The sequence below is a fragment of the Carassius auratus genome, chromosome 28, assembly GCF_003368295.1.
Source record: "Carassius auratus strain Wakin chromosome 28, ASM336829v1, whole genome shotgun sequence".
Classification (NCBI taxonomy): domain Eukaryota; kingdom Metazoa; phylum Chordata; class Actinopteri; order Cypriniformes; family Cyprinidae; genus Carassius; species Carassius auratus.
Window position 1 is genome coordinate 4,744,403 of NC_039270.1, and position 24,936 is coordinate 4,769,338.

Consider the following 24,936-nt stretch of genomic DNA (forward strand, 5'->3'; position numbering starts at 1 on the left):
TATAATTTATTGGTCCACTGCCTGTATTCTGCATCAGCATCGATTTTACTAGGACATCGCCTAGTGACCCACTGTAGAAATTCCAGTGCTTTATCAGATATGTACCACTGTTTCATCCTTGGTTTTGATTTGTTTTATGTCAAATTTCTCTGTCGTGTTTTTTTTTGTGCTTTTTCAGAGAGTTTTCTCATGCAAATGTGTTAGTTTGTGTTTGTATCCATGCACTCAGGACAGATTTCACTTTCACTTTGTGTTCATTCATATTTTAAAAGCAATATGTTAAGTAGTAGTTCAAGTGACTACTTATTGGTTGAATATGGTACAGTTTGAACCAATCTGTGCTCGGGGGTGGGACTACGCGTCAACATTTCTGTTTGGCTCAGAGGAACGAAAGCATTCATTTCTTCTGACGAATCAATGTTGTCAAAATGCGATGATGTAATCACGTGCACTACGGCGCCTCTGAATATCCAACTGAGATACATAAGATATCTCCGAAATGTGGAGAATCTCTGCTTTACATCACTTTTTAAAGCATTCAGATTGGATTAGCGGTTCAATAGTTACTAAATATTAAAAAAACAACAGTTATTTTTAGCCGCGGGCGGCTGTCTCGGTCTTTGAGGACAAGTACATACAAATAAACTGAATTACAGTATATAATGTACCTTTTACCACACGAAGCAGCATGTACTTCAATAAAGTCAGCGGTAAAAAATTTTCAAATGGGACAGGGCTCCTGAGCTGGTGCTGAGAAAATGGAGTTACCAAAGATAAAAGATTAACTTCAGCAAGAACCACTAAATTTAGTCATAGCTTTGTATCTTTCAACAAAACCATTTGCCCTTATCAAAAATTGTGCTATTAGGCCTTCCATATTGAATGTCAAATCTATTGAAAATGCTACTATTTTTTACATTGTCTCTCACCTTGCTCACTGTTATCCTCCACATTATCCATGTTGTCTTCATCATTGTCAACATCAATGATGTTGCAAGACTTCAAGTGTTCCATCAGGAGCTGCAGTGAAATGGCTGCTCCACACTTTTGGCACATTTCCTTGGGCATGTCACTGAATACTTCATTACTTAGTTGCAAAGGAGTAGTGTTAAGTTCGTCTTGAATTGTAGCAATGTAAAGAGGAGATTTACCCCCCTGGCTTGCAGCCTTTACGATCTTGCCAGTATGATCAGGTGCCACTGGGAAAGCCTTCGCGAACCCCATCCTCCAATAGAAAACATGAACATGGAAAAAATTCGAAAAATACTTTACATACGATATAAACCGTTTACACACACACACAAAGTTGTGCATACCTGCTGCTTTGTAAATCATCCAGCCTCCAGTGACAGCCTCCAATTGAGGAAAGACACCTTTGAGTGTCTCACATAACTGTAAGCAAAACAGATACACAGAACATTCATAATATCCATGTATCCTTAGAAAGGATGCTGAACTGTTGAATTGAAGGATAATTGTACTAGAACATCTTGAATAAATGCATTTTAGCTTCTTAGAAATCAGAATTAAAACCTGTGCCAAAGGATTTTGATTTTAAAATACATTAAATGCAGACTATGTTAAAGTTATGATTTACCCAAAAGTTTAAATTTAGTCATTATGTAAGTTGTTATCTGACCATTATAAATGTGATGACTACTACTTCATACAGTTTATAGTTCTTTGTGTAACTACTAAGAAGCTTTCTTCCAAACAGATTTCTTTCCAAATGAGAAAAGGATGTCAGTCAACTTGCCTGGTAAAGAAAAGGTTAATAATAATAAAATGGTTGCCAGTCTTGGTTGACATCTCAAAAAGGAATCGGGTAGGACTAATTAACAGATTTCTTCATGGTCATAGTACAACTAGCACAATTATTACATCTATGGAATCTGCTTACCTGCCATGTGTTGTGCTCTCATCTAAATAAACAGTCCTGCGGCCCAGTTCTGCCTGTAAGTGGACTAGTTGGTCTTGTTCTTTTGGGGGTTTTTCATATTGTTTTGGCAAAAGGTGGAAAGCAACTTCTACTGGTTTAGGCCTTTTAGCAGGAACAAGATTCACTGCCAGAAAACGCCTCTTCCCTTTTCCCTTAGTGAACATACATGGAAACGACCTGTAGGAGATAGCACAGTCTGTTAAAACAATACTATCAAACCATGAGTTTTTATAAGATTAAATTAATCCAGAGAATATAATGTTGAACCTTGTCAATTCCATCTGAATAAAAAGGTCTTAGTGGCTGATTGCCTGACCTCTCATTTTGGCCTATTTGCCTCCGTTCCCTGCAGTATAGTAACCAAAAATAATAATTTATCACAGATTAGAAAAATATCCATGTGAACAGCTTTAAAAATTTATTTTAAACACAACCGTATATCCTGACTGCTGCTGCAATAAGGAAATTAAGTGCCTGGCTGATCGTAACAGCTCAGCATGACTGGAACCCTGTCAACACAAATATCATACAGAAAATACAAAATAACATCACAAGAGAGTTAAGTTTTAAACCCACTGACCAAAAGATTGATGTTAAAGCTAAAGTGTAATCGGTAGCACTTTATTTGGTTGCACTTTATTTTACAGTACGTGTACTCACATGACTTATAGTGTACTTACAGTGTATTTATCTAAGAAAGTTCTGGTAATACAAGGTAACTACATGGGGTAGGGTTAGGGGTAGGTTCAGGGTTAGTACCTAGTTATTACATAGTTATTGTAATTACTATAATAAGTACATAGTATGTACACGAGGAACAGGACTGTTAAATAAAGTGCTACCCTTTATTTTACAGTCCTGTTCCTTATGTACTTACTATGTACTTATTATAGTAATTACAATAACTATGTAATAACTAGATACTAACCCTGAACCTGAACCTGAAATGTGTGGTTGTCTGTGTGTTTCGTGACTGACGCGCTGCAAGCAGAGAGCTGTACATCTCATTTATGTTTGCCTTCAATGTTCTTTAGAGCATTTTCAGTACATTCGTAAGGCAGACGCAAGTGCCGTCATGTACCAAAGCTTTATCAACAAAACGAACAGTTCAAAAACATAATACATAAAAGTGCAGAGAGTAATGTTATGCATTTGCCGCCTTCTTCTGTGCTGTTGTTACCAAGCAACGGGGTAAACAGCTGCTGGCTTGATGATGCAAGCAAAAAAAAATGACTCAAATATTATAATATGAACACAGTCCAGCGGGGGCAGGGGGAAGCAAGTGGACCAGGCAAGTGAACCAAGTGTGAAAGCACCCTAAAATAAAGTGCAACCATGTAATCTGCATAGACTGTAACGTTACATTATACTGTATGTTTTGACTCTTTTAACCGTATCCATCTACATTGATGGCTTCCAGTCTGTGAGCTTCTACCATTGAATTTTTTAGTTTTTGTTGTTTAAAAAAAAAAAAACATTTGGCGTCAAATCAAATGTTTTATTGTCAAGATTCATCTCATAGCTGTTGGCTTGGTTCCAGGCTTAAACCTTTTTATAAACGTTAATGTAGCTTTCAGCCAAAAAGTGGGTGGCCACCATTGAGCTCTAAAGTTATTTTGCTAGCTATAACGTGTTGTAATGGTGGAACAGTACACAGAAGTCACGGTTTGGGTCATACCTCGGTTCAGACATCACAGTTTGGTACGAGTTTGGTACAATGGAGAAAAAAGCTAATCAAAAATGCAGAAGGCAATTTTTTTTCATTGGCATAGAACCAGTTTATTTGGAGTGCATTGACAATTGTTTTATATAATTAGTTTTTTCTTTCATTAATAAAAAGACAAAAAGACCTTGAAATATGTTTGGTAATTGTACCTGAATGAATTTTAAATTTATTTGCTACATTTCAGATCAATATATTTGTTTTCCTTAAAATTTGTATTAACACTAACTTTATTCTCATCTTAATTATAAAACATTTATTTCTGTATAAAATAATACTACCATTAAAAACATTTGTGCTGTTTGAGGACAAGAAATGAAAACCAATGCAAAATGATGAATGTCTAAAAAGACACCAACAGACTGTTTTTAAATGGGGTTGGATAAATATTTTTTGCTTTTAAACAGTGCGTTTGTGTGTGTGTGTGTGTGTGTGTGTGTGTGTGTGTGTGTGTGTGTGTGTGTGAGAGAGAGAGAGAGAGAGAGAGATTTTGGTTTTGTGACAGTTGTAGGTTACAGTTTGACAAGAGTTTATAGTTTGACAAAAGCACAATGTTGTGTCTTATTGCGAGTCTACACAATTATAAGTAAACACTTTGCAGTTTGAATGATGTCCTGTATGAACAAAATGGCACAGTATGTTTTTATTTTTCCACTGTTTGATCACTGTTTGATCTCTCACTCTCTCTCACACACACAACACACACACCATATTCCAGCATTGCAATCTTGACGTCTGTTCATTATATACGCCAGTTTTATTTATTATAAATTCATGCACCGAATGTGAATACATGTCCCATAGCATGTTGCCTAGCTATGGAAGGCCAATATACACGTGAAATACACGTGAAGTACGAATTAAAAATCAGTTTCAATGAGTCAATGTCATTGGCTGCTGAGGACTTGGGTCAAACCATTTCTGTGAGATTAGAGGGGTGTACCATTCATAGACAGGCAACTTCCAATTAACATGCTATAGATCAGTTTATTCAGCCTTATTTTTTGTCTTCTTTTCTTTTCCTTTTTTGTATAGCCTATAGAAATAATATATTTTAAGTTTCAGTTTTATGAAAAACGTATTTTTTAACACTCATGCCTTTTTTGGGGCGCCTGACACACCTGCACTTTTCTTTGTTTTTCAAACCTATTCTAGCAGTCAGCATCAAGTGCCATATACCATTTTAAACAGGAGGACTTACAGTTTAAGTTTAACTAATTTTAAGTCTCAATTTTACTTTTGTTTTCCCAAAGAATGAATGAAATTACAGAATTTTAAGAAAAATGCAAGCAACAGTTGGGTGTTTTTTACTGTGTACTCAAACAGAAACTCCTAAAGTTTGGATATTTTTCTTTAGAAAGTTGTGTCTGGGTGTTTTACACTTCCAAATAAAATTTTGTTTAGATATACCATTCCCCAAGCAAATTATAACCATTTATTACAATATTGTTATCTTCTTTTTAAGTAAAAAAAAAACAGGCCTATTTCGAAAACTAACAATAGAGATGTGTCCAAAAACATTTTAATGAGTAAAGAAAATGGTAAGAGTGTTATTTGATAACAAAACCAAACAAAACAAGTTTTTTTCTTCTTCTGAGAAATATATTTTCAATCTGAGTATGAACAATAAACACAAAATATGCAGCATATAGTAAAAACAATTGCACAAACTGTCTTACTGCACTGCAAAAACAGAAAATGATTCACAAACTTCACAAAACGAGTGACAAATATTCAGAGTGCAACGGAAAAATACTGCAAACTACCTTATTGAACTAAATACTTATATAATTATTTAATCATTTATCATCATAGGCTATTATAATTTATTGGTCCACTGCCTGTATTCTGCGTCAGCATCGATTTTACTAGGACATCGCCTAGTGACCCACTGTAGAAATTCCAGTGCTTTATCAGATATGTACCACTGTTTCATCCTTGGTTTTGATTTGTTTTATGTCAAATTTCTCTGTCGTGTTTTTTTTTTGTGCTTCTTCAGAGAGTTTTCTCATGCAAATGTGTTAGTTTGTGTTTGTATCCATGCACTCAGGACAGATTTCACTTTCACTTTGTGTTCATTCATATTTTAAAAGCAATATGTTAAGTAGTAGTTCAAGTGACTACTTATTGGTTGAATATGGTACAGTTTGAACCAATCTGTGCTCGGGGGTGGGACTACGCGTCAACATTTCTGTTTGGCTCAGAGGAACGAAAGCATTCATTTCTTCTGACGAATCAATGTTGTCAAAATGCGATGACGTAATCACGTGCACTACGGCGCCTCTGAATATCCAAATGAGATACATAAGATATCTCCGAAATGTGAAGAATCTCTGCTTTACATCACTTTTTAAAGCATTCAGATTGGATTACCGCGGTTCAATAGTTACTAAATATTAAAAAAACAACAGTTATTTTTAGCCGCGGGCGGCTGTCTCAATCTTTGAGGACAAGTACATACAAATAAAACTGAATTACAGTATATAATGTACCTTTCACCACACGAAGCAGCATGTACTTCAATAAAGTCAGCGGTAAACATTTTTCAAATGGGACAGGGCTCCTGAGCTGGTGTTGAGAAAATGGAGTTACCAAAGATAAAAGATTTACTTCAGCAAGAACCACTAAATTTAGTCATAGCTTTGTATGTTTCAACAAAACCATTTGCCCTTATCAAAACTTGTGCTATTAGGCCTTCCATATTGAATGTCAAATCTATTGAAAATGCTACTATTTTTTACATTGTCTCTCACCTTGCTCACTGTTATCCTCCACATTATCCATGTTGTCTTCATCATTGTCAACATCAATGATGTTGCAAGACTTCAAGTGTTCCATCAGGAGCTGCAGTGAAATGGCTGCTCCACACTTTTGGCACATTTCCTTGGGCATGTCACTGAATACTTCATTACTTAGTTGCAAAGGAGTAGTGTTAAGTTCGTCTTGAATTGTAGCTATGTAAAGAGGAGATTTACCCCCCTGGCTTGCAGCCTTTACGATCTTGCCAGTATGATCAGGTGCCACTGGGAAAGCCTTCGCGAACCCCATCCTCCAATAGAAAACATGAACATGGAAAAAAATCGAAAAATACTTTACATACGATATAAACCGTTTACACACACACAAAGTTGTGCATACCTGCTGCTTTGTAAATCAACCAGCCTCCAGTGACAGCCTCCAATTGAGGAAAGACACCTTTGAGTGTCTCACATAACTGTAAGCAAAACAGATACACAGAACATTCATAATATCCATGTATCCTTAGAAAGGATGCTGAACTGTTGAAATGAAGGATAATTGTACTAGAACATCTTGATTAAATGCATTTTAGCTTCTTAGAAATCAGAATTAAAACCTGTGCCAAAGGATTATGATTTTCAAATACATTAAATGCAGACTATGTTAAAAGTATAATTTACCCAAAAGTTTAAATTTAGTCATTATGTAAGTTGTAATCTGACCATTATAAATGTGATGACTACTACTTCATACAATTTATAGTTCTTTGTGTAACTACTAAGAAGCTTTCTTCCAAACAGATTTCTTTCCAAATGAGAAAACTTGCCTGGTAAAGAAAAGGTTAATAATAATAAAATGGTTGCCAGTCTTGGTTGACATCTCAAAAAGGAATCGGGTAGGACTAATTAACAGATTTCTTCATGGTCATAGTACAACTAGCACAATTATTACATCTATGGAATCTGCTTACCTGCCATGTGTTGTGCTCTCATCTAAATAAACAGTCCTGCGGCCCAGTTCTGCCTGTAAGTGGACTAGTTGGTCTTGTTCTTTTGGGGGTTTTTCATATTGTTTTGGCAAAAGGTGGAAAGCAACTTCTACTGGTTTAGGCCTTTTAGCAGGAACAAGATTCACTGCCAGAAAACGCCTCTTCCCTTTTCCCTTAGTGAACATACATGGAAACGACCTGTAGGAGATAGAACAGTCTGTTAAAACAATACTATCAAACCATGAGTTTTTATAAGATTAAATTAATCCAGAGAATATAATGTTGAACCTTGTCAATTCCATCTGAATAAAAAGGTCTTAGTGGCTGATTGCCTGACCTCTCATTTTGGCCTATTTGCCTCCGTTCCCTGCAGTATAGTAACCAAAAATAATAATTTATCACAGATTAGAAAAATATCCATGTGAACAGCTTTAAAAATTTATTTTAAACACAACCGTATATCCTGACTGCTGCTGCAATAAGGAAATTAAGTGCCTGGCTGATCGTAACAGCTCAGCATGACTGGAACCCTGTCAACACAAATATCATACAGAAAATACAAAATAACATCACAAGAGAGTTAAGTTTTAAACCCACTGACCAAAAGATTGATGTTAAAGCTAAAGTGTAATCGGTAGCACTTTATTTGGTTGCACTTTATTTTACAGTACGTGTACTCACATGACTTATAGTGTACTTACAGTGTATTTATCTAAGAAAGTTCTGGTAATACAAGGTAACTACATGGGGTAGGGTTAGGGGTAGGTTCAGGGTTAGTACCTAGTTATTACATAGTTATTGTAATTACTATAATAAGTACATAGTATGTACACGAGGAACAGGACTGTTAAATAAAGTGCTACCCTTTATTTTACAGTCCTGTTCCTTATGTACTTACTATGTACTTATTATAGTAATTACAATAACTATGTAATAACTAGATACTAACCCTGAACCTGAACCTGAAATGTGTGGTTGTCTGTGTGTTTCGTGACTGACGCGCTGCAAGCAGAGAGCTGTACATCTCATTTATGTTTGCCTTCAATGTTCTTTAGAGCATTTTCAGTACATTCGTAAGGCAGACGCAAGTGCCGTTATGTACCAAAGCTTTATCAACAAAACGAACAGTTCAAAAACATAATACATAAAAGTGCAGAGAGTAATGTTATGCATTTGCCGCCTTCTTCTGTGCTGTTGTTACCAAGCAACGGGGTAAACAGCTGCTGGCTTGATGATGCAAGCAAACCGCGGTTCGGACTCAAATATTATAATATGAACACAGTCCAGCGGGGGCAGGGGGAAGCAAGTGGACCAGGCAAGTGAACCAAGTGTGAAAGCACCCTAAAATAAAGTGCAACCATGTAATCTGCATAGACTGTAACGTTACATTATACTGTATGTTTTGACTCTTTTAACCGTATCCATCTACATTGATGGCTTCCAGTCTGTGAGCTTCTACCATTGAATTTTTTAGTTTTTGTTGTTTAAAAAAAAAAAACATTTGGCGTCAAATCAAATGTTTTATTGTCAAGATTCATCTCATAGCTGTTGGCTTGGTTCCAGGCTTAAACCTTTTTATAAATGTTAATGTAGCTTTCAGCCAAAAAGTGGGTGGCCACCATTGAGCTCTAAAGTTATTTTGCTAGCTATAACGTGTTGTAATGGTGGAACAGTACACAGAAGTCACGGTTTGGGTCATACCTCGGTTCAGACATCACAGTTTGGTACGAGTTTGGTACAATGGAGAAAAAAGCTAATCAAAAATGCAGAAGGCAATTTTTTTTCATTGGCATAGAACCAGTTTATTTGGAGTGCATTGACAATTGTTTTATATAATTAGTTTTTTCTTTCATTAATAAAAAGACAAAAAGACCTTGAAATATGTTTGGTAATTGTACCTGAATGAATTTTAAATTTATTTGCTACATTTCAGATCAATATATTTGTTTTCCTTAAAATTTGTATTAACACTAACTTTATTCTCATCTTAATTATAAAACATTTATTTCTGTATAAAATAATACTACCATTAAAAACATTTGTGCTGTTTGAGGACAAGAAATGAAAACCAATGCAAAATGATGAATGTCTAAAAAGACACCAACAGACTGTTTTTAAATGGGGTTGGATAAATATTTTTTGCTTTTAAACAGTGCGTTTGTGTGTGTGTGTGTGTGTGTGTGTGTGTGAGAGAGAGAGAGAGAGAGATTTTGGTTTTGTGACAGTTGTAGGTTACAGTTTGACAAGAGTTTATAGTTTGACAAAAGCACAATGTTGTGTCTTATTGCGAGTCTACACAATTATAAGTAAACACTTTGCAGTTTGAATGATGTCCTGTATGAACAAAATGGCACAGTATGTTTTTATTTTTCCACTGTTTGATCACTGTTTGATCTCTCACTCTCTCTCACACACACAACACACACACCATATTCCTGCATTGCAATCTTGACGTCTGTTCATTATATACGCCAGTTTTATTTATTATAAATTCATGCACCGAATGTGAATACATGTCCCATAGCATGTTGCCTAGCTATGGAAGGCCAAGAGGGTCAAATACACGTGAATTTTAACGCGTCAACAACACGTTAAATACGTGTATTTCACGCGTAAACAACACGTATTTAACGCGTTAAATAAGTGTTGTTTACGAGTGAAAAATCAGCGCGTATTTAACGTGCATTTCACGTGTTAAATACCAGTTAAATACACGTGAAATACACGTGAAGTACGAATTAAAAATCAGTTTCAATGGGTCAATGTCATTGGCTGCTGAGGACTTGGGTCAAACCATTTCTGTGAGATTAGAGGGGTGTACCATTCATAGACAGGCAACTTCCAATTAACATGCTATAGATCAGTTTATTCAGCCTTATTTTTTGTCTTTTTTTCTTTTCCTTTTTTGTATAGCCTATAGAAATAATATATTTTAAGTTTCAGTTTTATGAAAAACGTATTTTTTACCACTCATGCCTTTTTGTAAATAAACACATTAGTGGACATTCTAGCTTTAATAGTGGTCACTCTTAAAGGGTTAGAACTAAAGCAACAAATCTGTTTTATGGATGGTAACTGTAAAATTATTACTGAAATATAATTAGTAATCAGTTACACTACTAGTTACTGCAAAATTAATATTATTATAATAACTAAATTACTAGTAACTACTTACTGCTCGACTCTGACTTTCAGTAAATATATATATATATTTGGACATTCTCCTGCTTCCCTGGCCAGAACCGCTTCCATGGCAAGTTGCCTGACCTCTTCCCTGGCCACGCAGTTCACTGCATGCAAAGCCACTGGTGGTTGGGCAACATTTCTTTGTGGCAGGACACTGGCCATCATTGAAACAGCTATCAGCACAAAGTGGAATCAACTCCGGTATGGGACACTGACCTGAGCATGTTAATCAGTGCCAATCAATGTCTTTGGGATCATTAGAAAAATCTGAGGTAGGCGGCTTTGATCAGGGTTGGTGAATGGCAAGTTTTATCTAAAGAAAGAATTCCATTCCAAGTCAGTGGTTCTCAATTCCAGTCATGGGGGACCTCTTGCTCTGCACGTCTCCCTTACTTAACACACCGGATTGAAATCATCAGCTTGTTGGTCCAGTTCCTGGATCTCTCTCCTGACAAGCTGATGATCACAATCTGGGGTGTTAAATAAGGGGGACACGCAAAGGGTGCGGAGCAAGGGGTCCCCGGGACAGGAATTGAGAACCACTGTTCAAAGTATTATTCCTCTTTATTTTGTAAATCCATCCTGTGCTTAAAACCATCCCAATTTCAATCCGACTTTAGAGGAGAACAACAAAAGGCAAACTCTCTGCTTAGAACTTACATTGAATCCAGAGCGTTACTAGTATGTGTGTGTGTGTGTGTGTGTGTGAGTTTAGCCTTAGCATCGATTATTAACTGAAACTCACTGAAAACAGGCAGCACGCAAACAGGCCCAAATTCAAATCGACAGCATTTGTGCCCTCCAGGGCAGTCTTCATCAGAGGAACAACCTCGATGGGATGGTTCGACCATCAGCCTCTCCGGACAGAAACCATCCACTAGAGAATTCAAGAGGATTATAAGGGGAGTGCGGTTTCACCATTTGTAAATCTGTGCTTTTGCAATGGGTCTCAAACTAAATACAAAGTTTATACATTTGTCTGCTTCAAATCAAAAGCAGTTTAAAACCTACTACTCATTCATAAGCTATGTTAACTACTTTCAAAGACTGAAAGTCACTTATTTCTGCATTTCTTCAGGTTGTGTAATGAAATTAAAAGTCGCTTCGGATAAAAGCATCTGCTAAATGAATAAATGTAAATGTAAATGCCTAGGCAGCAGTGTTGGGTATAGTTACTTTGGAAAGTAGTTAGTTAGGTTACAACGTTACCATCAATTAAAAGTAATCAGTTATGATACAGCGTTACCTATTCATAAAAGTAACGCGTTAGAGTACTCATGCGTTACCAAAAATTAAAAGCAGTTTGCAGCGGCTAACACATGACAGACACAGCCCCCGGCCCCTTTAAATGCACCTAAAAGTCGTGACTTCCGACAATGAATAACGTCAGTCATCCGACAAAAATAAACACTGCAGGATAACAATAACAGGAAAGACAGCAGCAATAGGCTATTCCACATGGCGTTTTATTTATTTATTATCACAGAACATATTATTAATCAAAATTCGCACCTACCCAACCCGGGTAGCCTAGGCTACTGTATATTATGAGCACCACAAGATAACTCCTGATTTTTCTTTGACTTTAAATAATGCAGTTATCAAAGTACAAGTATGCTTACTTGTAAACACAACCTTAAACAGGCTTGCAGATTTAAATCCATTTAGAAATGATGAACAACCAGCCAGCCAACGATCTAACAGAAATTAACATCTGCCTGTCAAACAAAAATGATAACAAACCGACCGAATTAAATCCTTCACTGCCACACAGGCAAATGACAAATCGCTTAATAGCCGAAGTAATTATTATTAAAGTGTCACTCACAGAGTTTGCATTTTACCGTTATGTTCTTTTCTTTTTCGTTGACAAATTGAAAATAATGTGCGTACTTCCATAAACCAAACGCTGTCCTCTCTGCCATCTAGACGGGAGTTCGAAAAAAAAACAAAACAAAAAAAAAAAAAAAAAAAAAAAAAATCCCACACACACACAGGGTCAGGCGCAGGGCACAGACGCATCACAGCCATTGACTTCACGATCACAGAGCTTCGGCTCCGCTGATACATCCGCAGGTGGCACAGTAGACCTACGCCTACTGTCTGACAAAAAGCAGGCTGCAGTCCGGATTTTCCTTTCCTTAAAATAACGGATTACTTTTTTAAAAAAATAACGAAGTTACTGATTACTTCCGCACGAAACTAACGCGTTAAGTTACACATTTCAGGAAAAAAGTAATTAGAGTACTCTAACGCGTTACTTTGTAACGCGTTACCCACAACACTGCTAGGCAGTGCATTCCAGAGCAGGTCGTAAGACTGTTCTGAATGGATCACGATGTGTACGGCCAAAGAAACTACATCAACAACAAAAAATGTAATTCTTAATGTTTTTCTGATTCAATACTTATTTTAAAAGTAATGCACAAATTTGTTGACTTCTGTTTTCTATCACTATTTTCGTAAAAAAATCTCATATCTCAGAAAAGCAAACTATCCTGTCCTTTCACATGTGTTTATTGTGCGCACTCTTCTATAGCATGTGGGGACACGGCACTGCTGTATATCACTTAACTAAAGCGCAGAAACTGTGAGCATAAAATACATTAAATAAAGGTACAGAACCGATAAATCAAATAACTGATACTGTATGTGTTAGCTGGTAGCATTTGCATGAAGGAATGATATTCATTCCATTCAAGAGCAGTGTCCAGGTTTCATTAACAGTTCATGCTAATTTTATATATCCCCCATGGTAACTTGTTTTCATAACCCAAAAATACCATGCCATTTCCACTTCACAATTTTCTAATTTGTCATTAAGAACAATACTTCTTTAATAAAAACTAAAACTTGAAAGACACGTTAACCCTCTCATAAACATATTTCCCACCTCAGGCACAAACTCCTTATTAATATTATACATATTTTTCAGGCAAGGGCGCCTTTCATGTACCACCCTGATACAGACAATATGTATACAATTAGAGTAGTAAAACAAATAATTGATTTTTAAAGGGGTCATATACTGCAATTAAAATGTTTCCTTTCTCTTTGGAGTGTTACAAGCTCCTTGTGCATAAAGATGATATGTAAAGTTGCAAAGACTAAAGTCTCAAATCCAAAGAGATATTCTTTGTAGAAGTCAAGAATCAACCACACCTACCTAAAATGGCTCGTTCTAACACGCATGACACCACCCAGATCTTCGGACTCAGAGTCTAGAAGTACGTATATTTAAATAATTTGCCACTGAGGATTCAAACCAGGGGTTCGAATACCATTTTTTGAGCTTCAAAGATTCAGTAGTAATCAACACCGGATATTCAAAGCTTTGGAGGGAGGGGACTGAACATATTCTTCTCTCTACCGCTGTGTCTACACCGGACACGAGTGGTGTAGCGCAACAAAATACAATAGAACTAGGGGTGTAACGATTCACTTGATGCAGTGATTACAAACCCTGAAGATTCATATGCATCAATCTTGAAACATGATTTTTGAATCGTGAATCACCAATCTCGGTCAGTAATCGTTTATATTTAAAATGATAATGTTACGTTCTCTTCCCAGTCTAGGGGTCAGGAGGGGAAGTAACAAAGCAAAAGATGATATTTAAAAAAATAAATAAAAAAAGAGGTAATGTTTATTTCTGTTATAAATTGAAATGGTTAACAAAGGATGGGAAAAGGTCTTCAGGAGAGAGCAGGGCCTAAAATAACAAAGAAAACCAGAGACTAACTAAGGCTGAAGAGAGCTATATGCCCTGTACAAAAACAAAGAAGAAAAATCAACAACAAAACTTCCCTGAGCTCCCGCTCTAACCAAAAACAAGAGAAAGAGAATGTAGAAAGTAAAAAGGGCACCCTCTCCCTACATTTCCCAGATAATCCAAAATGAACGAAGCTAATAAGATTACCTACAATACCTTTTAATTACCCACAGGTAGAGAAGTCAACACTAGAAAGCAAACCTGGGGCCTGTTCTTCGTACGTCGCTAACTCAGTTAGCTGGGTTTGAATGTTGACGATTTGGCGTGATCTTGGATCGTTTGGTTCTTTGAAGCTCATCCCGGAGCTGTTGTCATAGCAACAGGTCCGTAAGCTTAAACCTTCTCGGGAGCAGCTTATTTCGTGTAAACAGGATTAGATTGCTTCTTTTCAACCAGAACTGATACTCAAAATATGTCTGCTACCACCGCTACTGTATTACAAGGGTATCGTACTGATCCAGGGACAATAATTTAAAATAACAATCATTAAAAAAATGTTTTAAATAATATAAAAATGCTGTGTAGTCCATAACAGTCTACTATAGACACAGCCAGTTTTACTCACTGAAATATTTATTTGTCATACAATTATTACTTCATAATTGTATTCGAGTCTTACACACATGCTATACAGATAATAGAGTCGTGCATTATTTTGAGTGATGACCGCTATTATAAGAGTGTCTTGATGGAGCGCAGGAGATGCAGATAACATGATATTGACCCTTAAGAAACTTTCATTAATGCTGTCACGTAACAAATCTGTCCAAATATAAAATGAATAGATAATTTCTACATTGAAATAAAAATGTAAAGACTGCACAGCTATTATAAATTGCGAATCTAAATAATTGGGAATAATTAAAAAAATTCTAATAAAATAAAACATGGATCTATTATCTGTACATGAAATAAGCTGCTCCCGAGCAGGTTTAAGCTGACGGACCTGTTGCTATGACAGCAGCTCCGGGATGAGCTTCAAAGAACCAAACGATCCAAGATCATGCCAAATCGTCAACATTCAAACCCAGCTAACTGAGTTAGCGAAGCAACGAAGAACAGGCCCCTGCATTAATACTCTTCGGCTCAGACTCAGGCATACTCTCAACGAGGTGCAGCTGATGGTAAGTAACCTGAGTGAGAGAGTGATGAGAGAAACAGAGCAGACAAGCATTTTCTTACAACAGATTATATAAAAAGACCCTGGGACGTAACACTAAGAATCGAATGAATTGCAATTTCTATAGCGAGTCAATGATTTCAAAATATATACACATTGAATTACTACAAGCACAAATTAATGGAGACCTTAAACAGTTTTCGTGCTTTGCATCTATCCTTCACGTGCTCCACTATTACCGCCCGAGACTGTCAAAGGATTGCGCTTACACTCTGTTCTTCTCTTACGCAGCTGACATGTGATCTCTCTTTGGGACTCATGGCCAGTAATACTAATGTGAAGTAGTTTTACTTTTCTGTAGTTTGTCAATGGCTCTGCTTCTAACCAACGCCGTTACCTGAGCTGTCGAAAGCTGTGTATTTATTGCATGGATGGAGCAGAAATGTAAGTGTCTAAATCAAACGCACAGTTCCATTTAATGATTAGATGTGTTTTAACAATGCTGATTAACTGAATGTAAGAAGAAAACTGATAAAGAAAAGAAAAGAATATTCAAATCTCAAATTGAAAATCAAATGTGAACCCAACGAACAAATATTCAAATAATCGAATATTCTGGTCCAGCTTTAATTCAAACGTAAGTTCTGAACAATGCCTATGGTGAAGTGCCTAAGTGGAAGTGAGCGCACTAGTGGACACCCAGGGAAACAGAGACTCGACAGCATGACAGTTGATTACTGATTGGTCTCCACTTGTGTTAATCAGGTTAATGAACTGCGACTGCTCCTCCCGAACTTTGTTATAAAACAACATATAGAGAAGACTGGGACTATGCGAATAAATCTTGCGCGCGATATACAAATGAACAGGAAATTAAATTGATTAATTAGTGATAATATTAGTTAATAAAAACACAATCATTCAGTGCTTTTTAAAGTTTTTGTTGCTGTTAAGTGATGTAGCGGTGTCTGACTTGGGGGCGAGATGTGGGCTGATGACATCATCGTTTCAGAAAATAATACAGATTCACTGTCCAGGCTGCTTTTTAAATTTACTCTGCGACCCATTTAAAAAAAACAAAAAACATCGGTTTCACTCTCCCAATCCGCCGGATCCGGGTGGACAAAACACACATACGATACAAAATTTATGTGTATACAGTGAAATACGTCACCGTGTGGACAGGGCCTAAGAGGAGGCTGGCTGAAGCAATCCCTGCTATCACTGCTATCCGATCACTGAATCAGCTGACCAATAAAACCCTGTACAATGTCACCTGTACCACGAGCACAAAGGACCCTAGAGATTGCCCTTGGAGGACTGCAATTGTCCCAGGAACTTGCTGGCTGGGTCAACAGCCAGTGTGCCGATCAATTATTTCCAAACATGAGAAAGAACATTTATTTTTCAGAATACCCTCATACCCTTGGAGCTCATCTTTATGATGCGGAAAATATTGCATCACTACAACACAAAATACAATAATGAAAGTGAAAGTGAAGTGACATTCAGCCAAGTATGGTGACCCATACTCAGAATTTGTGCTCTGCATTTAACCCATCCGAAATGCACACACACAGAGCAGTGAACACACACACACACACACTGTGAACACACACCCCCAGAGCAGTGGGCAGCCATTTATGCTGCGGCGCCCGGGGAGCAGTTGGGGTTCGATGCCTTGCTCAAGGGCACCTAAGTCGTGGTATTGAAGGTGGAGAGAGAACTGTACATGCACTCCCCCCACCCATAATTCCGTCCGGCCCGAGATTAGAACCCACAACCCTTCGATGGGGAGTCCAACCCTCTAACCATTAGGCCACGACTTCCTTCAGTTACAATAATGTAACTGAAGCCAGTATCTGGAAAATGGTGGGCCAGTCTGCTCAACTGCAGTTGGATCACAATGGGAAGATAGTAATGGGTAAATAAATTTGTCTTTGTTTTTGCTTTGTTGTCTAACGTTACATGGTTGTCAAGATTATTCCTTACAGTTATTTGGAAGTAAATTCAGGTAATTTTTTATTTTTTTTTTGCTTTCCACTACCTCCTTTTTCACATCAAGTTATTACTTTCACTTGGTAAACTAGTTTTCTGTTTAAAGTTCAAGTTATATCAGTTTTATTGGCACACTAATACGAATCATCATGTCAGATTGTCATAGCCCAACCAGTGTTGCCAACTTAGTGATTTTGTCGCAATATTTAGTGACTTTTCAGACCCCCTTAGCGACTTTTTGACAAAAGTTTAAATGAGCTATTGCGTCTGAGTTCTTTAATTTGTTGGTAAGTCATCCGCAGAAATATCCATGCCCATTGGCACCCTTTTGGAATTGTGCTCTCGGGCTAATTTGCCCTGTTCAGTGAAACTGTCTCTCGGTCTTGTGTTACAATCAACTGACCTCACAGTCTACAACTGTGCACAACTGACCTCACCCATCAAATATAACTAATATAACTCAATTTGATAATAGTGACAATATTATTGCAATTTATTTTATTAATTTTTTTAATATAAATTAATAAACAAATTAATAAAGTGTGAGAATACGGAATTATTTTAAGATAAGTGAGTATTAAATACTATTATGACAAGGTAATGTTTAATTTACTATATTATATATTTATTACATTTTATACTAATTTACACATGGATTGCCATTTTTTATAATGTATTTCTATAATAAAAAGCAAGCAAGCAATATGACTTAATATATAATTAGCATCAAATTAACAATATAACTCTTATTCTCAAGGATTAAAGAGTAAACGGGGAAAAAAGAAAAACGATTGCACAAGGCATGTCCGTCCGTCACTACGTGCACTGTGCTATGTGTGGACCAGACCAAATCTCCAGGTTCATTGTAATAAATTATAATAATATATAATATTGTGTGCAATCTGTCACATCCACTGGAGTCTAGTCCGAAGAGCACACAGCTCTGAAGTTTCAACACTGAAACATAACCTACTCTTAGTAAATTAAGTTAATTAGGTACTTAAGCGGTTAATTAACTGATGATTGTTTGATTATTTGAAGAAACCTGATGATAACAAGCAGAATGATTGAATGAAAAAGAAGCACAAGAACTACAACCAGAGGTGGGACTCTCAAGTCACAAGCGAATCTGGTTAGTAATGAATGAAGCTGGTTTGTGGAGTTGTTTAATCCTCCTCTGCTGCGATCTTGAGAGATTGAATGTCTTTTATTTCAGTTGATTTCATAAAAGCCTGTGACTGGAACTCAGGGGGGAAGTGGTGGCCTATAAGTAAGAGTGTTGGACTTGCAAAACAAGGGTTGTGAGTTTGTGTCTTGGTGCTGGCAGGAATTGTAGGTGAATCTACAGTTTTCTCTCCACCTTCAATACCACGACTGAGGTGCCCTTAAGCAAGGTACCAAACCCCAAACTGCCTTCCTGGGAGCTGCAGCATAAATGATGAACACTGCTCTGGTTTGTGTTCACGGTGTGTGTGTGTGTGTGTGTGTGCATGTGCGCGCGCGCGCACTTTGGATGGGTTAAACGCAGGGCACAAATTTTAAGTATGGGTCACCATACTTGGCTGTATGTCACTTCACTGTCACTTTCACTTAATTGTTGTGTTTCTCTTTTTTTTCTGTTTCTCTTCAGTGATTTTGCTTGTAACAGTAGGTGTTCATCATTAATGCGCAATCATCACTTAATAGCTTAATTATCTCATTAACTTCAACACCGCTTCAGTGTTACTTTTAACACTCTGTAGTGTGGACCCATATAGACACCCAGCAGTGTTAATTTGACAACAGGGATATCTGTTATTATGCTGGCGGCTTTAATAAATTGCAGGAAATGCAGACTCACTCCTCAAATCTCAAACTGCTTTTATGATGCACAATGAAATTAAACACAAAACAAGGTTTTAAGAGATATCAGGGTTAAAAGATATGGCAACTGTCAAATCATTTCAGATGTATTAAGCAAAGCGTGAAGAACAGTCCCCCTGGTCAAGTTACTGCAGGATGTCATTAACATCCTCAATGGTGACCATTACCACAGTCTCAGCCGTCTTACGGGCATCATTCTCCTGAGCTGCCTGTTTTTACAAGAAAAAAGCTGTTTAGAGAATATATATATATATATATATATATATATATATATATATATATATATAAACAAAGTACTGAATTCTCGTTCTTAAGATCAGCCTAATAGTTTTCATGTCTGTTTTTAGAAACTTCCGATACCTGTATGATAACAGAAATCTGCTCTATTTCCTCTCTGTCTAGTGCCTTCGTCACAGAGATCACTCCACTTTTTCGATCAATTTCAAAGTTGTTCTGGTATTGATTTGGAATGACTGGAACAAAAACGTCAATATATGCTTTATTATCATCAGTAACTTCATTATTTCATAACTTAACTATTTATTATTTAGATTAGGACATATGTCATGTAATCGTCTTTTACGGATACCTGTCGTTAAGCTGTAAACTACAGACGTGTTGATGCCTTTGTCGCCATCTTGAGCTTTTATGGCCTCAGGAGTGATGTGTGAGAAGTGTCCTACCTGTGCATGGACAGAAAAGAGGGTTGTCCTCTGATGTAATTTAAAAATAAAATAGTTTTTTTAACGTAATTTACCTGATTTTCCTTAATGGATGCCTTGTAGAGACCGTGGTTAAAATAAGGGTTTAGGTTGTCCTCATCTTTAACTGCTATTTCAACTATCATTGTGTCAGTGAGGCTTCCTACATCCTGCAAGAAAAAAAATAAACCTCACTTAAAAAGAAATGTTGGGTTAAAAATAACCCCAATAGTAACCAAACTACTGGATTATTAAAGCACCTTCCCAAAAGTTGAATTAGACTTTACCCAACCATTAAATTTACTATTTTAATCTCTTCATGACATTTCATTTATTTTATTATATATCTAGTACTGACTTACTGTCACCCTTAAAATAATTTTCCCATCCAATCTAAATCTAAATCCTGACATCATGACAGCTGTTCCTGGTCCTTAAACACTTGTATGTAAAAAGCAGCTTGGACATTCTGCTAAACATCTCTTTCTGTGTCCGACGAACACGTGAATGATGACAGAGTTTTAAGTTTTGGGTGAGCTATGCTTTGTAAACTAGAGCAGTACTTTGATGTTTAGTAATCAAAGTGAAATGGATGTAGCTTTACTCTAGCAAGCAGGGTGAATTTGTAATGTTGAATCTTGTTGTAGTTCAGAGGTTTAGTCAACTTGATGTTACATGAATTCGTCTGGGCATCTTCACTCAGTCCAAAGTCTTCTGGTACTGGAGGCTGTAAACAAGAGTAGATGGGGACATGCATAAATTCATGTTATTTCATTTCATCTCTTAAAAAAGTATTTGCATGCATCAGTTCTGCACAGCAGACCAAATGCACAGTTACATCAATCAATGAAATTCTAATGTTTTAAAGGGGTCATGTCATGCTGCTAAAAAGAACATTATTTTGTGTATTTGGTGTAATGAAATGCGTTTATGCAGTTTAAAGTAAAAAAAAAGACACATTATTTTCCACATACTGTACATTATAGTTGCTCCTCTATGCCCCGCCTTCTAAAACGTGTCGATTTTCACAAAGCTCATCACTCTGAAAAGTGAGGTCTGCTCTGATTGGCCAGCTATCAAGTGCGTTGTGATTGGCTTCATCTACAGTGCAAAGCTGCATTTATTCAGCGACCAGCATGGATCAGCTCAACCGAAGTGGATATCGTCCTCTTTTGGAAGGCCAAACAAAGTAGTTTCGCTTTCACAGTGAAACACACAGCGCCTATATGACATGGCGGCATCGGCAACAAAAATACTACGACAAGAATAAAAGGTACGCTTTTTTTTCTTTGCATGAACATCTGGGCGGCATTATGCAAATCTTCCCACATACTGACGTAGATATGTGGGGGCGTGTTAGGACGAGCTGTTTTTGGGGGGGTGTGGACTGGTCTTAACTTTTATAAAGAATATCTCTTTGGATTTGAGACTTTAGTCTTTACAACATCACCGATCTTCTTTATGCACCAAGAGCTTGTAACACTCAAAAGAGAAAGGAAAAATTTGAAATCACATCATATGTCCCCTTTGAAGTCAAGAGTCAAAAGCAATTGATTCAATCTAAGGCTTTGGCTGAAGTCAGTTGTAGTTCTTGTATTTCTGTTCGCCTCATCTCTTTTTTTCTGTTCTTGTTCTCTTTCTTTCAGTGATTCAGTTTGTTAACAGCAGGCGTTCTTCATTAATGATCAAACCTCGCCCAATAATTTCAAATAATTATCTCAATAACCAGGGCCGCTGCTGGCCAAATGTGTGCCCTAAGCAGGATTGTATTGTTGTGCCCCCCTTCCTCAAATATGGTGATGAAATAAAAAACAATTACTATGGGGTGAAAATAGAACTTTAATCAAATAAAAAAGTAAATGAATAAATTGTATTATTTACAAATTACAATTGTCGCTCTCGACATTTACCTATGGCTATAACTTTATTATGACTCTAATGTATTTTATATTCTCAAGCATTAAGAAATCATGCAAAAGGAAATTAAGCAGTGATTTATAATTTATTTAATATATAGGCCTATTAAAATCTATAAGGTGTGTATTGTAGCTGACACCTAAATGAACACATTACAATTGTTTTATGACTGTAAGTCTTTCTCCTCAAATGCTATTGAGCTTCAAATTTGTGTCTGAGTCCATGTGAAAAAGTAGCATAATTTACATATGACTTACAGTTTGTTTTAATAAACATCAAATATTCAATTCAATTGTGCATTATAGCTGACACCTAGATGAACAATTACAGTTGTTTTTATGACTTTAAGTCATTCTCCTCAAATGCCACTGATGTTAGAAAAGTGTATACAATATAAATGCCAATATTGCATGTAACTTTAGAGACGGTCCCTAAATTTGAGACTCTCGAACGTCCAACGTCAAGCCAACTTTATGCCTGTTTTTTATTTTATTTTTTACTTTCTTTAGCTTTCTTTTCTCTGCGCCGGATTGCTGATGTTCATCCATCAATTATAAATATTCAGCAAACATGAGGTGCGAGCGGTCGCAAATGGGGATGGGAGAATGGCGGAAGTTTTTTTTTTTTTTTTTTTTTTTGAGCAACTGGGATGGTGCCCCCTCGGGGAGTTGGTGCCCTACACAGACTGCGTACTCTGCGTGTAGGGAGCGACGGCACTCTAAATAACTTTAACACTGCTTCAGTGTTACTTTTTTAACACTCTGAGTGTGGACTCATATAAACACAGAGCAGTGTTAATCTAACATTGAGGATTTGCTGTGTAGCTAGAAAACATGAGATAAGATATATTCAATGTTTTTGTTTATAATCAAAATGCAGTTTCCAAGTCAATCGTCCCATAGCTTCTGTAAAGTACAACACAACAGTTGGGCTTTGGACACTGTCAGATCAAATGTCACTCATTTAGTGCATGTAGGGCTTTTGCATTCACCATTAATGCAGTTTTCCGGAAGCTTATTGTGTATATCAAATATGTAAGAATCATTGACTTACCAGAATAGAATATAAAGTTACTTTGCTTAGTGCAGATACATCATTATCAGTAGCTGTCACACTGAGCACAGTTTTACCCACAGGTATCTCCTGGAATGACAGAATGAAAGACAGGTTTACTCAGTGCCCTCAGTGATCAAACACACTATGAAGGTGTGAGATTACACACACCTCCGACACTGTGAAGCCGTATGATTTGGTCGGGAAGACCGGTGGGTTGTCATTTAAATCCCCAATGGTATGTTTCCGGATGTTTTTTGCCTGAAATGGAAAAAGAAGAATTTATAGTTTATAGTAATCTTTTTTTCTCTCTCTGTATAATACATTGCAATAATTATAGAATAATAATTGTCTTATTTAATGATTTAATGATGTTATTGTTTAAATAAACATACCCCTCCTACGCAGGTGATTGAATAATAAAAAGCATCTGCATACTAGAAGACAAAGCATACAAACAGACATATATGATAAAATAAAATGCAATACAATCCCCTATCTATCTATCTATCTATCTATCTATCTATCTATCTATCTATCTATCTATCTATCTATCTATCTATCTATCTATCTATCTATAGGCATTGGATCAGTGAGGATGGAACAAACCATCATTATTTCGTCAGCATCGAGCGATTTGATCAGCCGTAAGGTAGCAGTTGAGCTTCCAGCAGTGTAATCCAGCTCCAGATATTCCATAGCAATGGCACAGAGATATGGCTCCAGAACCAGACGATCATCCGGGCTGATATCAGTGATAGTCTCTAGAATGTTGCCTCCTGTAAGGCAGATCAAATAGATATTCTAACATACAATCTAAAACAAACACATCAGATAATGCCAATGTTGTTTTCCCAATACCCTTGTAATACTCTTTAAAACAAGATAATTTTTTCTAAATATTTACAAATCAGAATTACTTTATTTTATATTAAATATTATATAATGTTTGTATATCTCACTTTCATATGGCTCATCGGTAATTCCTCTGTAGATATAGCTTCCATGTACACAGTCTATGTATGCAGAACCTAAAACAACAAGTAATTGGTTTCAGAACTCAATTCAGTAGCACACACTCCATTAATATATACAATATATTGAAAATTAAGCCAAATAAAATATTTATTTTAAAAATTGGTCCAAAATACTTAAATTTTGCTCAAATACTATTGGCATGACTCTGCTCCCAATCTCAGATCTTTACGTCAATTGTTTGTTGCATCAGCAGCATAGTTACTGAAACTTGACATAATCAAAAGTAAAACTAAACCACACTTAAGAATTATTTTACACATAGATAGATAGATAGATAGATGAATCAACAAACAGAACTAACAATTATTGCTAAATGTGTGACTGAATCATATAATAACTTAATTAATAATATTGATAGTTCATCGTCTAGCTGACTACGTCTTGTATTATTATTATTATTTTTTTTATTTTTTCTAAAATCCTGTCAAATGTGCACAAACTACTAGCTACTACTAAATATTGTAGAAACATAATTTTCTGTAAAGTTGCTTTGTAACGATTTGTTTTGTAAAAAGCGCTATACAAATAAACTTGAATTGAATTGAATATATAGACGGACGGACAGATAGATAGATTTTAGTTTAAATAAATTTGACTTACCAACATGTAGACAAGCTAAAATAATTACCACAGTGAATAAGGCCATCTTTTCCACAATTCACTGTCAGTGATGCTTGGATTGTGAAGTCTGGCAGTGAAGAGAATGATTATACCTTATATACGTATACTGAGCTGTTATTTATTGTATGCCATTAACCTTTATGGCCTCTGTTGTAAGCAGGTATCAAAAGTCAAGTCAAATCAAGTCACAACTTTACAGATTGTGTCAAAGCAACTTTACAGTATCAAATAGGACAAAAGTGTCAATAATGAAAAATGACAGGATTAAACACTCAATT

The 24,936-nt window shown here is 36.4% G+C and overlaps 1 protein-coding gene across 1 annotated transcript; it reads right to left on the reverse strand.

The window, feature by feature from the left end:
* Nucleotides 1–19,274: 19,274 nt before the first annotated feature.
* On the reverse strand, nucleotides 19,275–24,724 carry LOC113047478 (protocadherin Fat 3-like). The gene is made up of 11 exons (XM_026208865.1): nucleotides 24,638–24,724; nucleotides 23,962–24,030; nucleotides 23,609–23,778; nucleotides 23,395–23,436; nucleotides 23,171–23,260; nucleotides 23,000–23,089; nucleotides 20,634–20,756; nucleotides 20,086–20,199; nucleotides 19,918–20,011; nucleotides 19,689–19,801; nucleotides 19,275–19,537 (listed from the first exon to the last, which is right to left on the reverse strand). Exons 1-11 carry the CDS (start codon nucleotides 24,681–24,683, stop codon nucleotides 19,454–19,456), a joined length of 1,035 nt encoding a protein of 344 aa, XP_026064650.1. The 5' UTR covers nucleotides 24,684–24,724; the 3' UTR covers nucleotides 19,275–19,453.
* Between the last annotated feature and the right edge of the window lie 212 nt (nucleotides 24,725–24,936).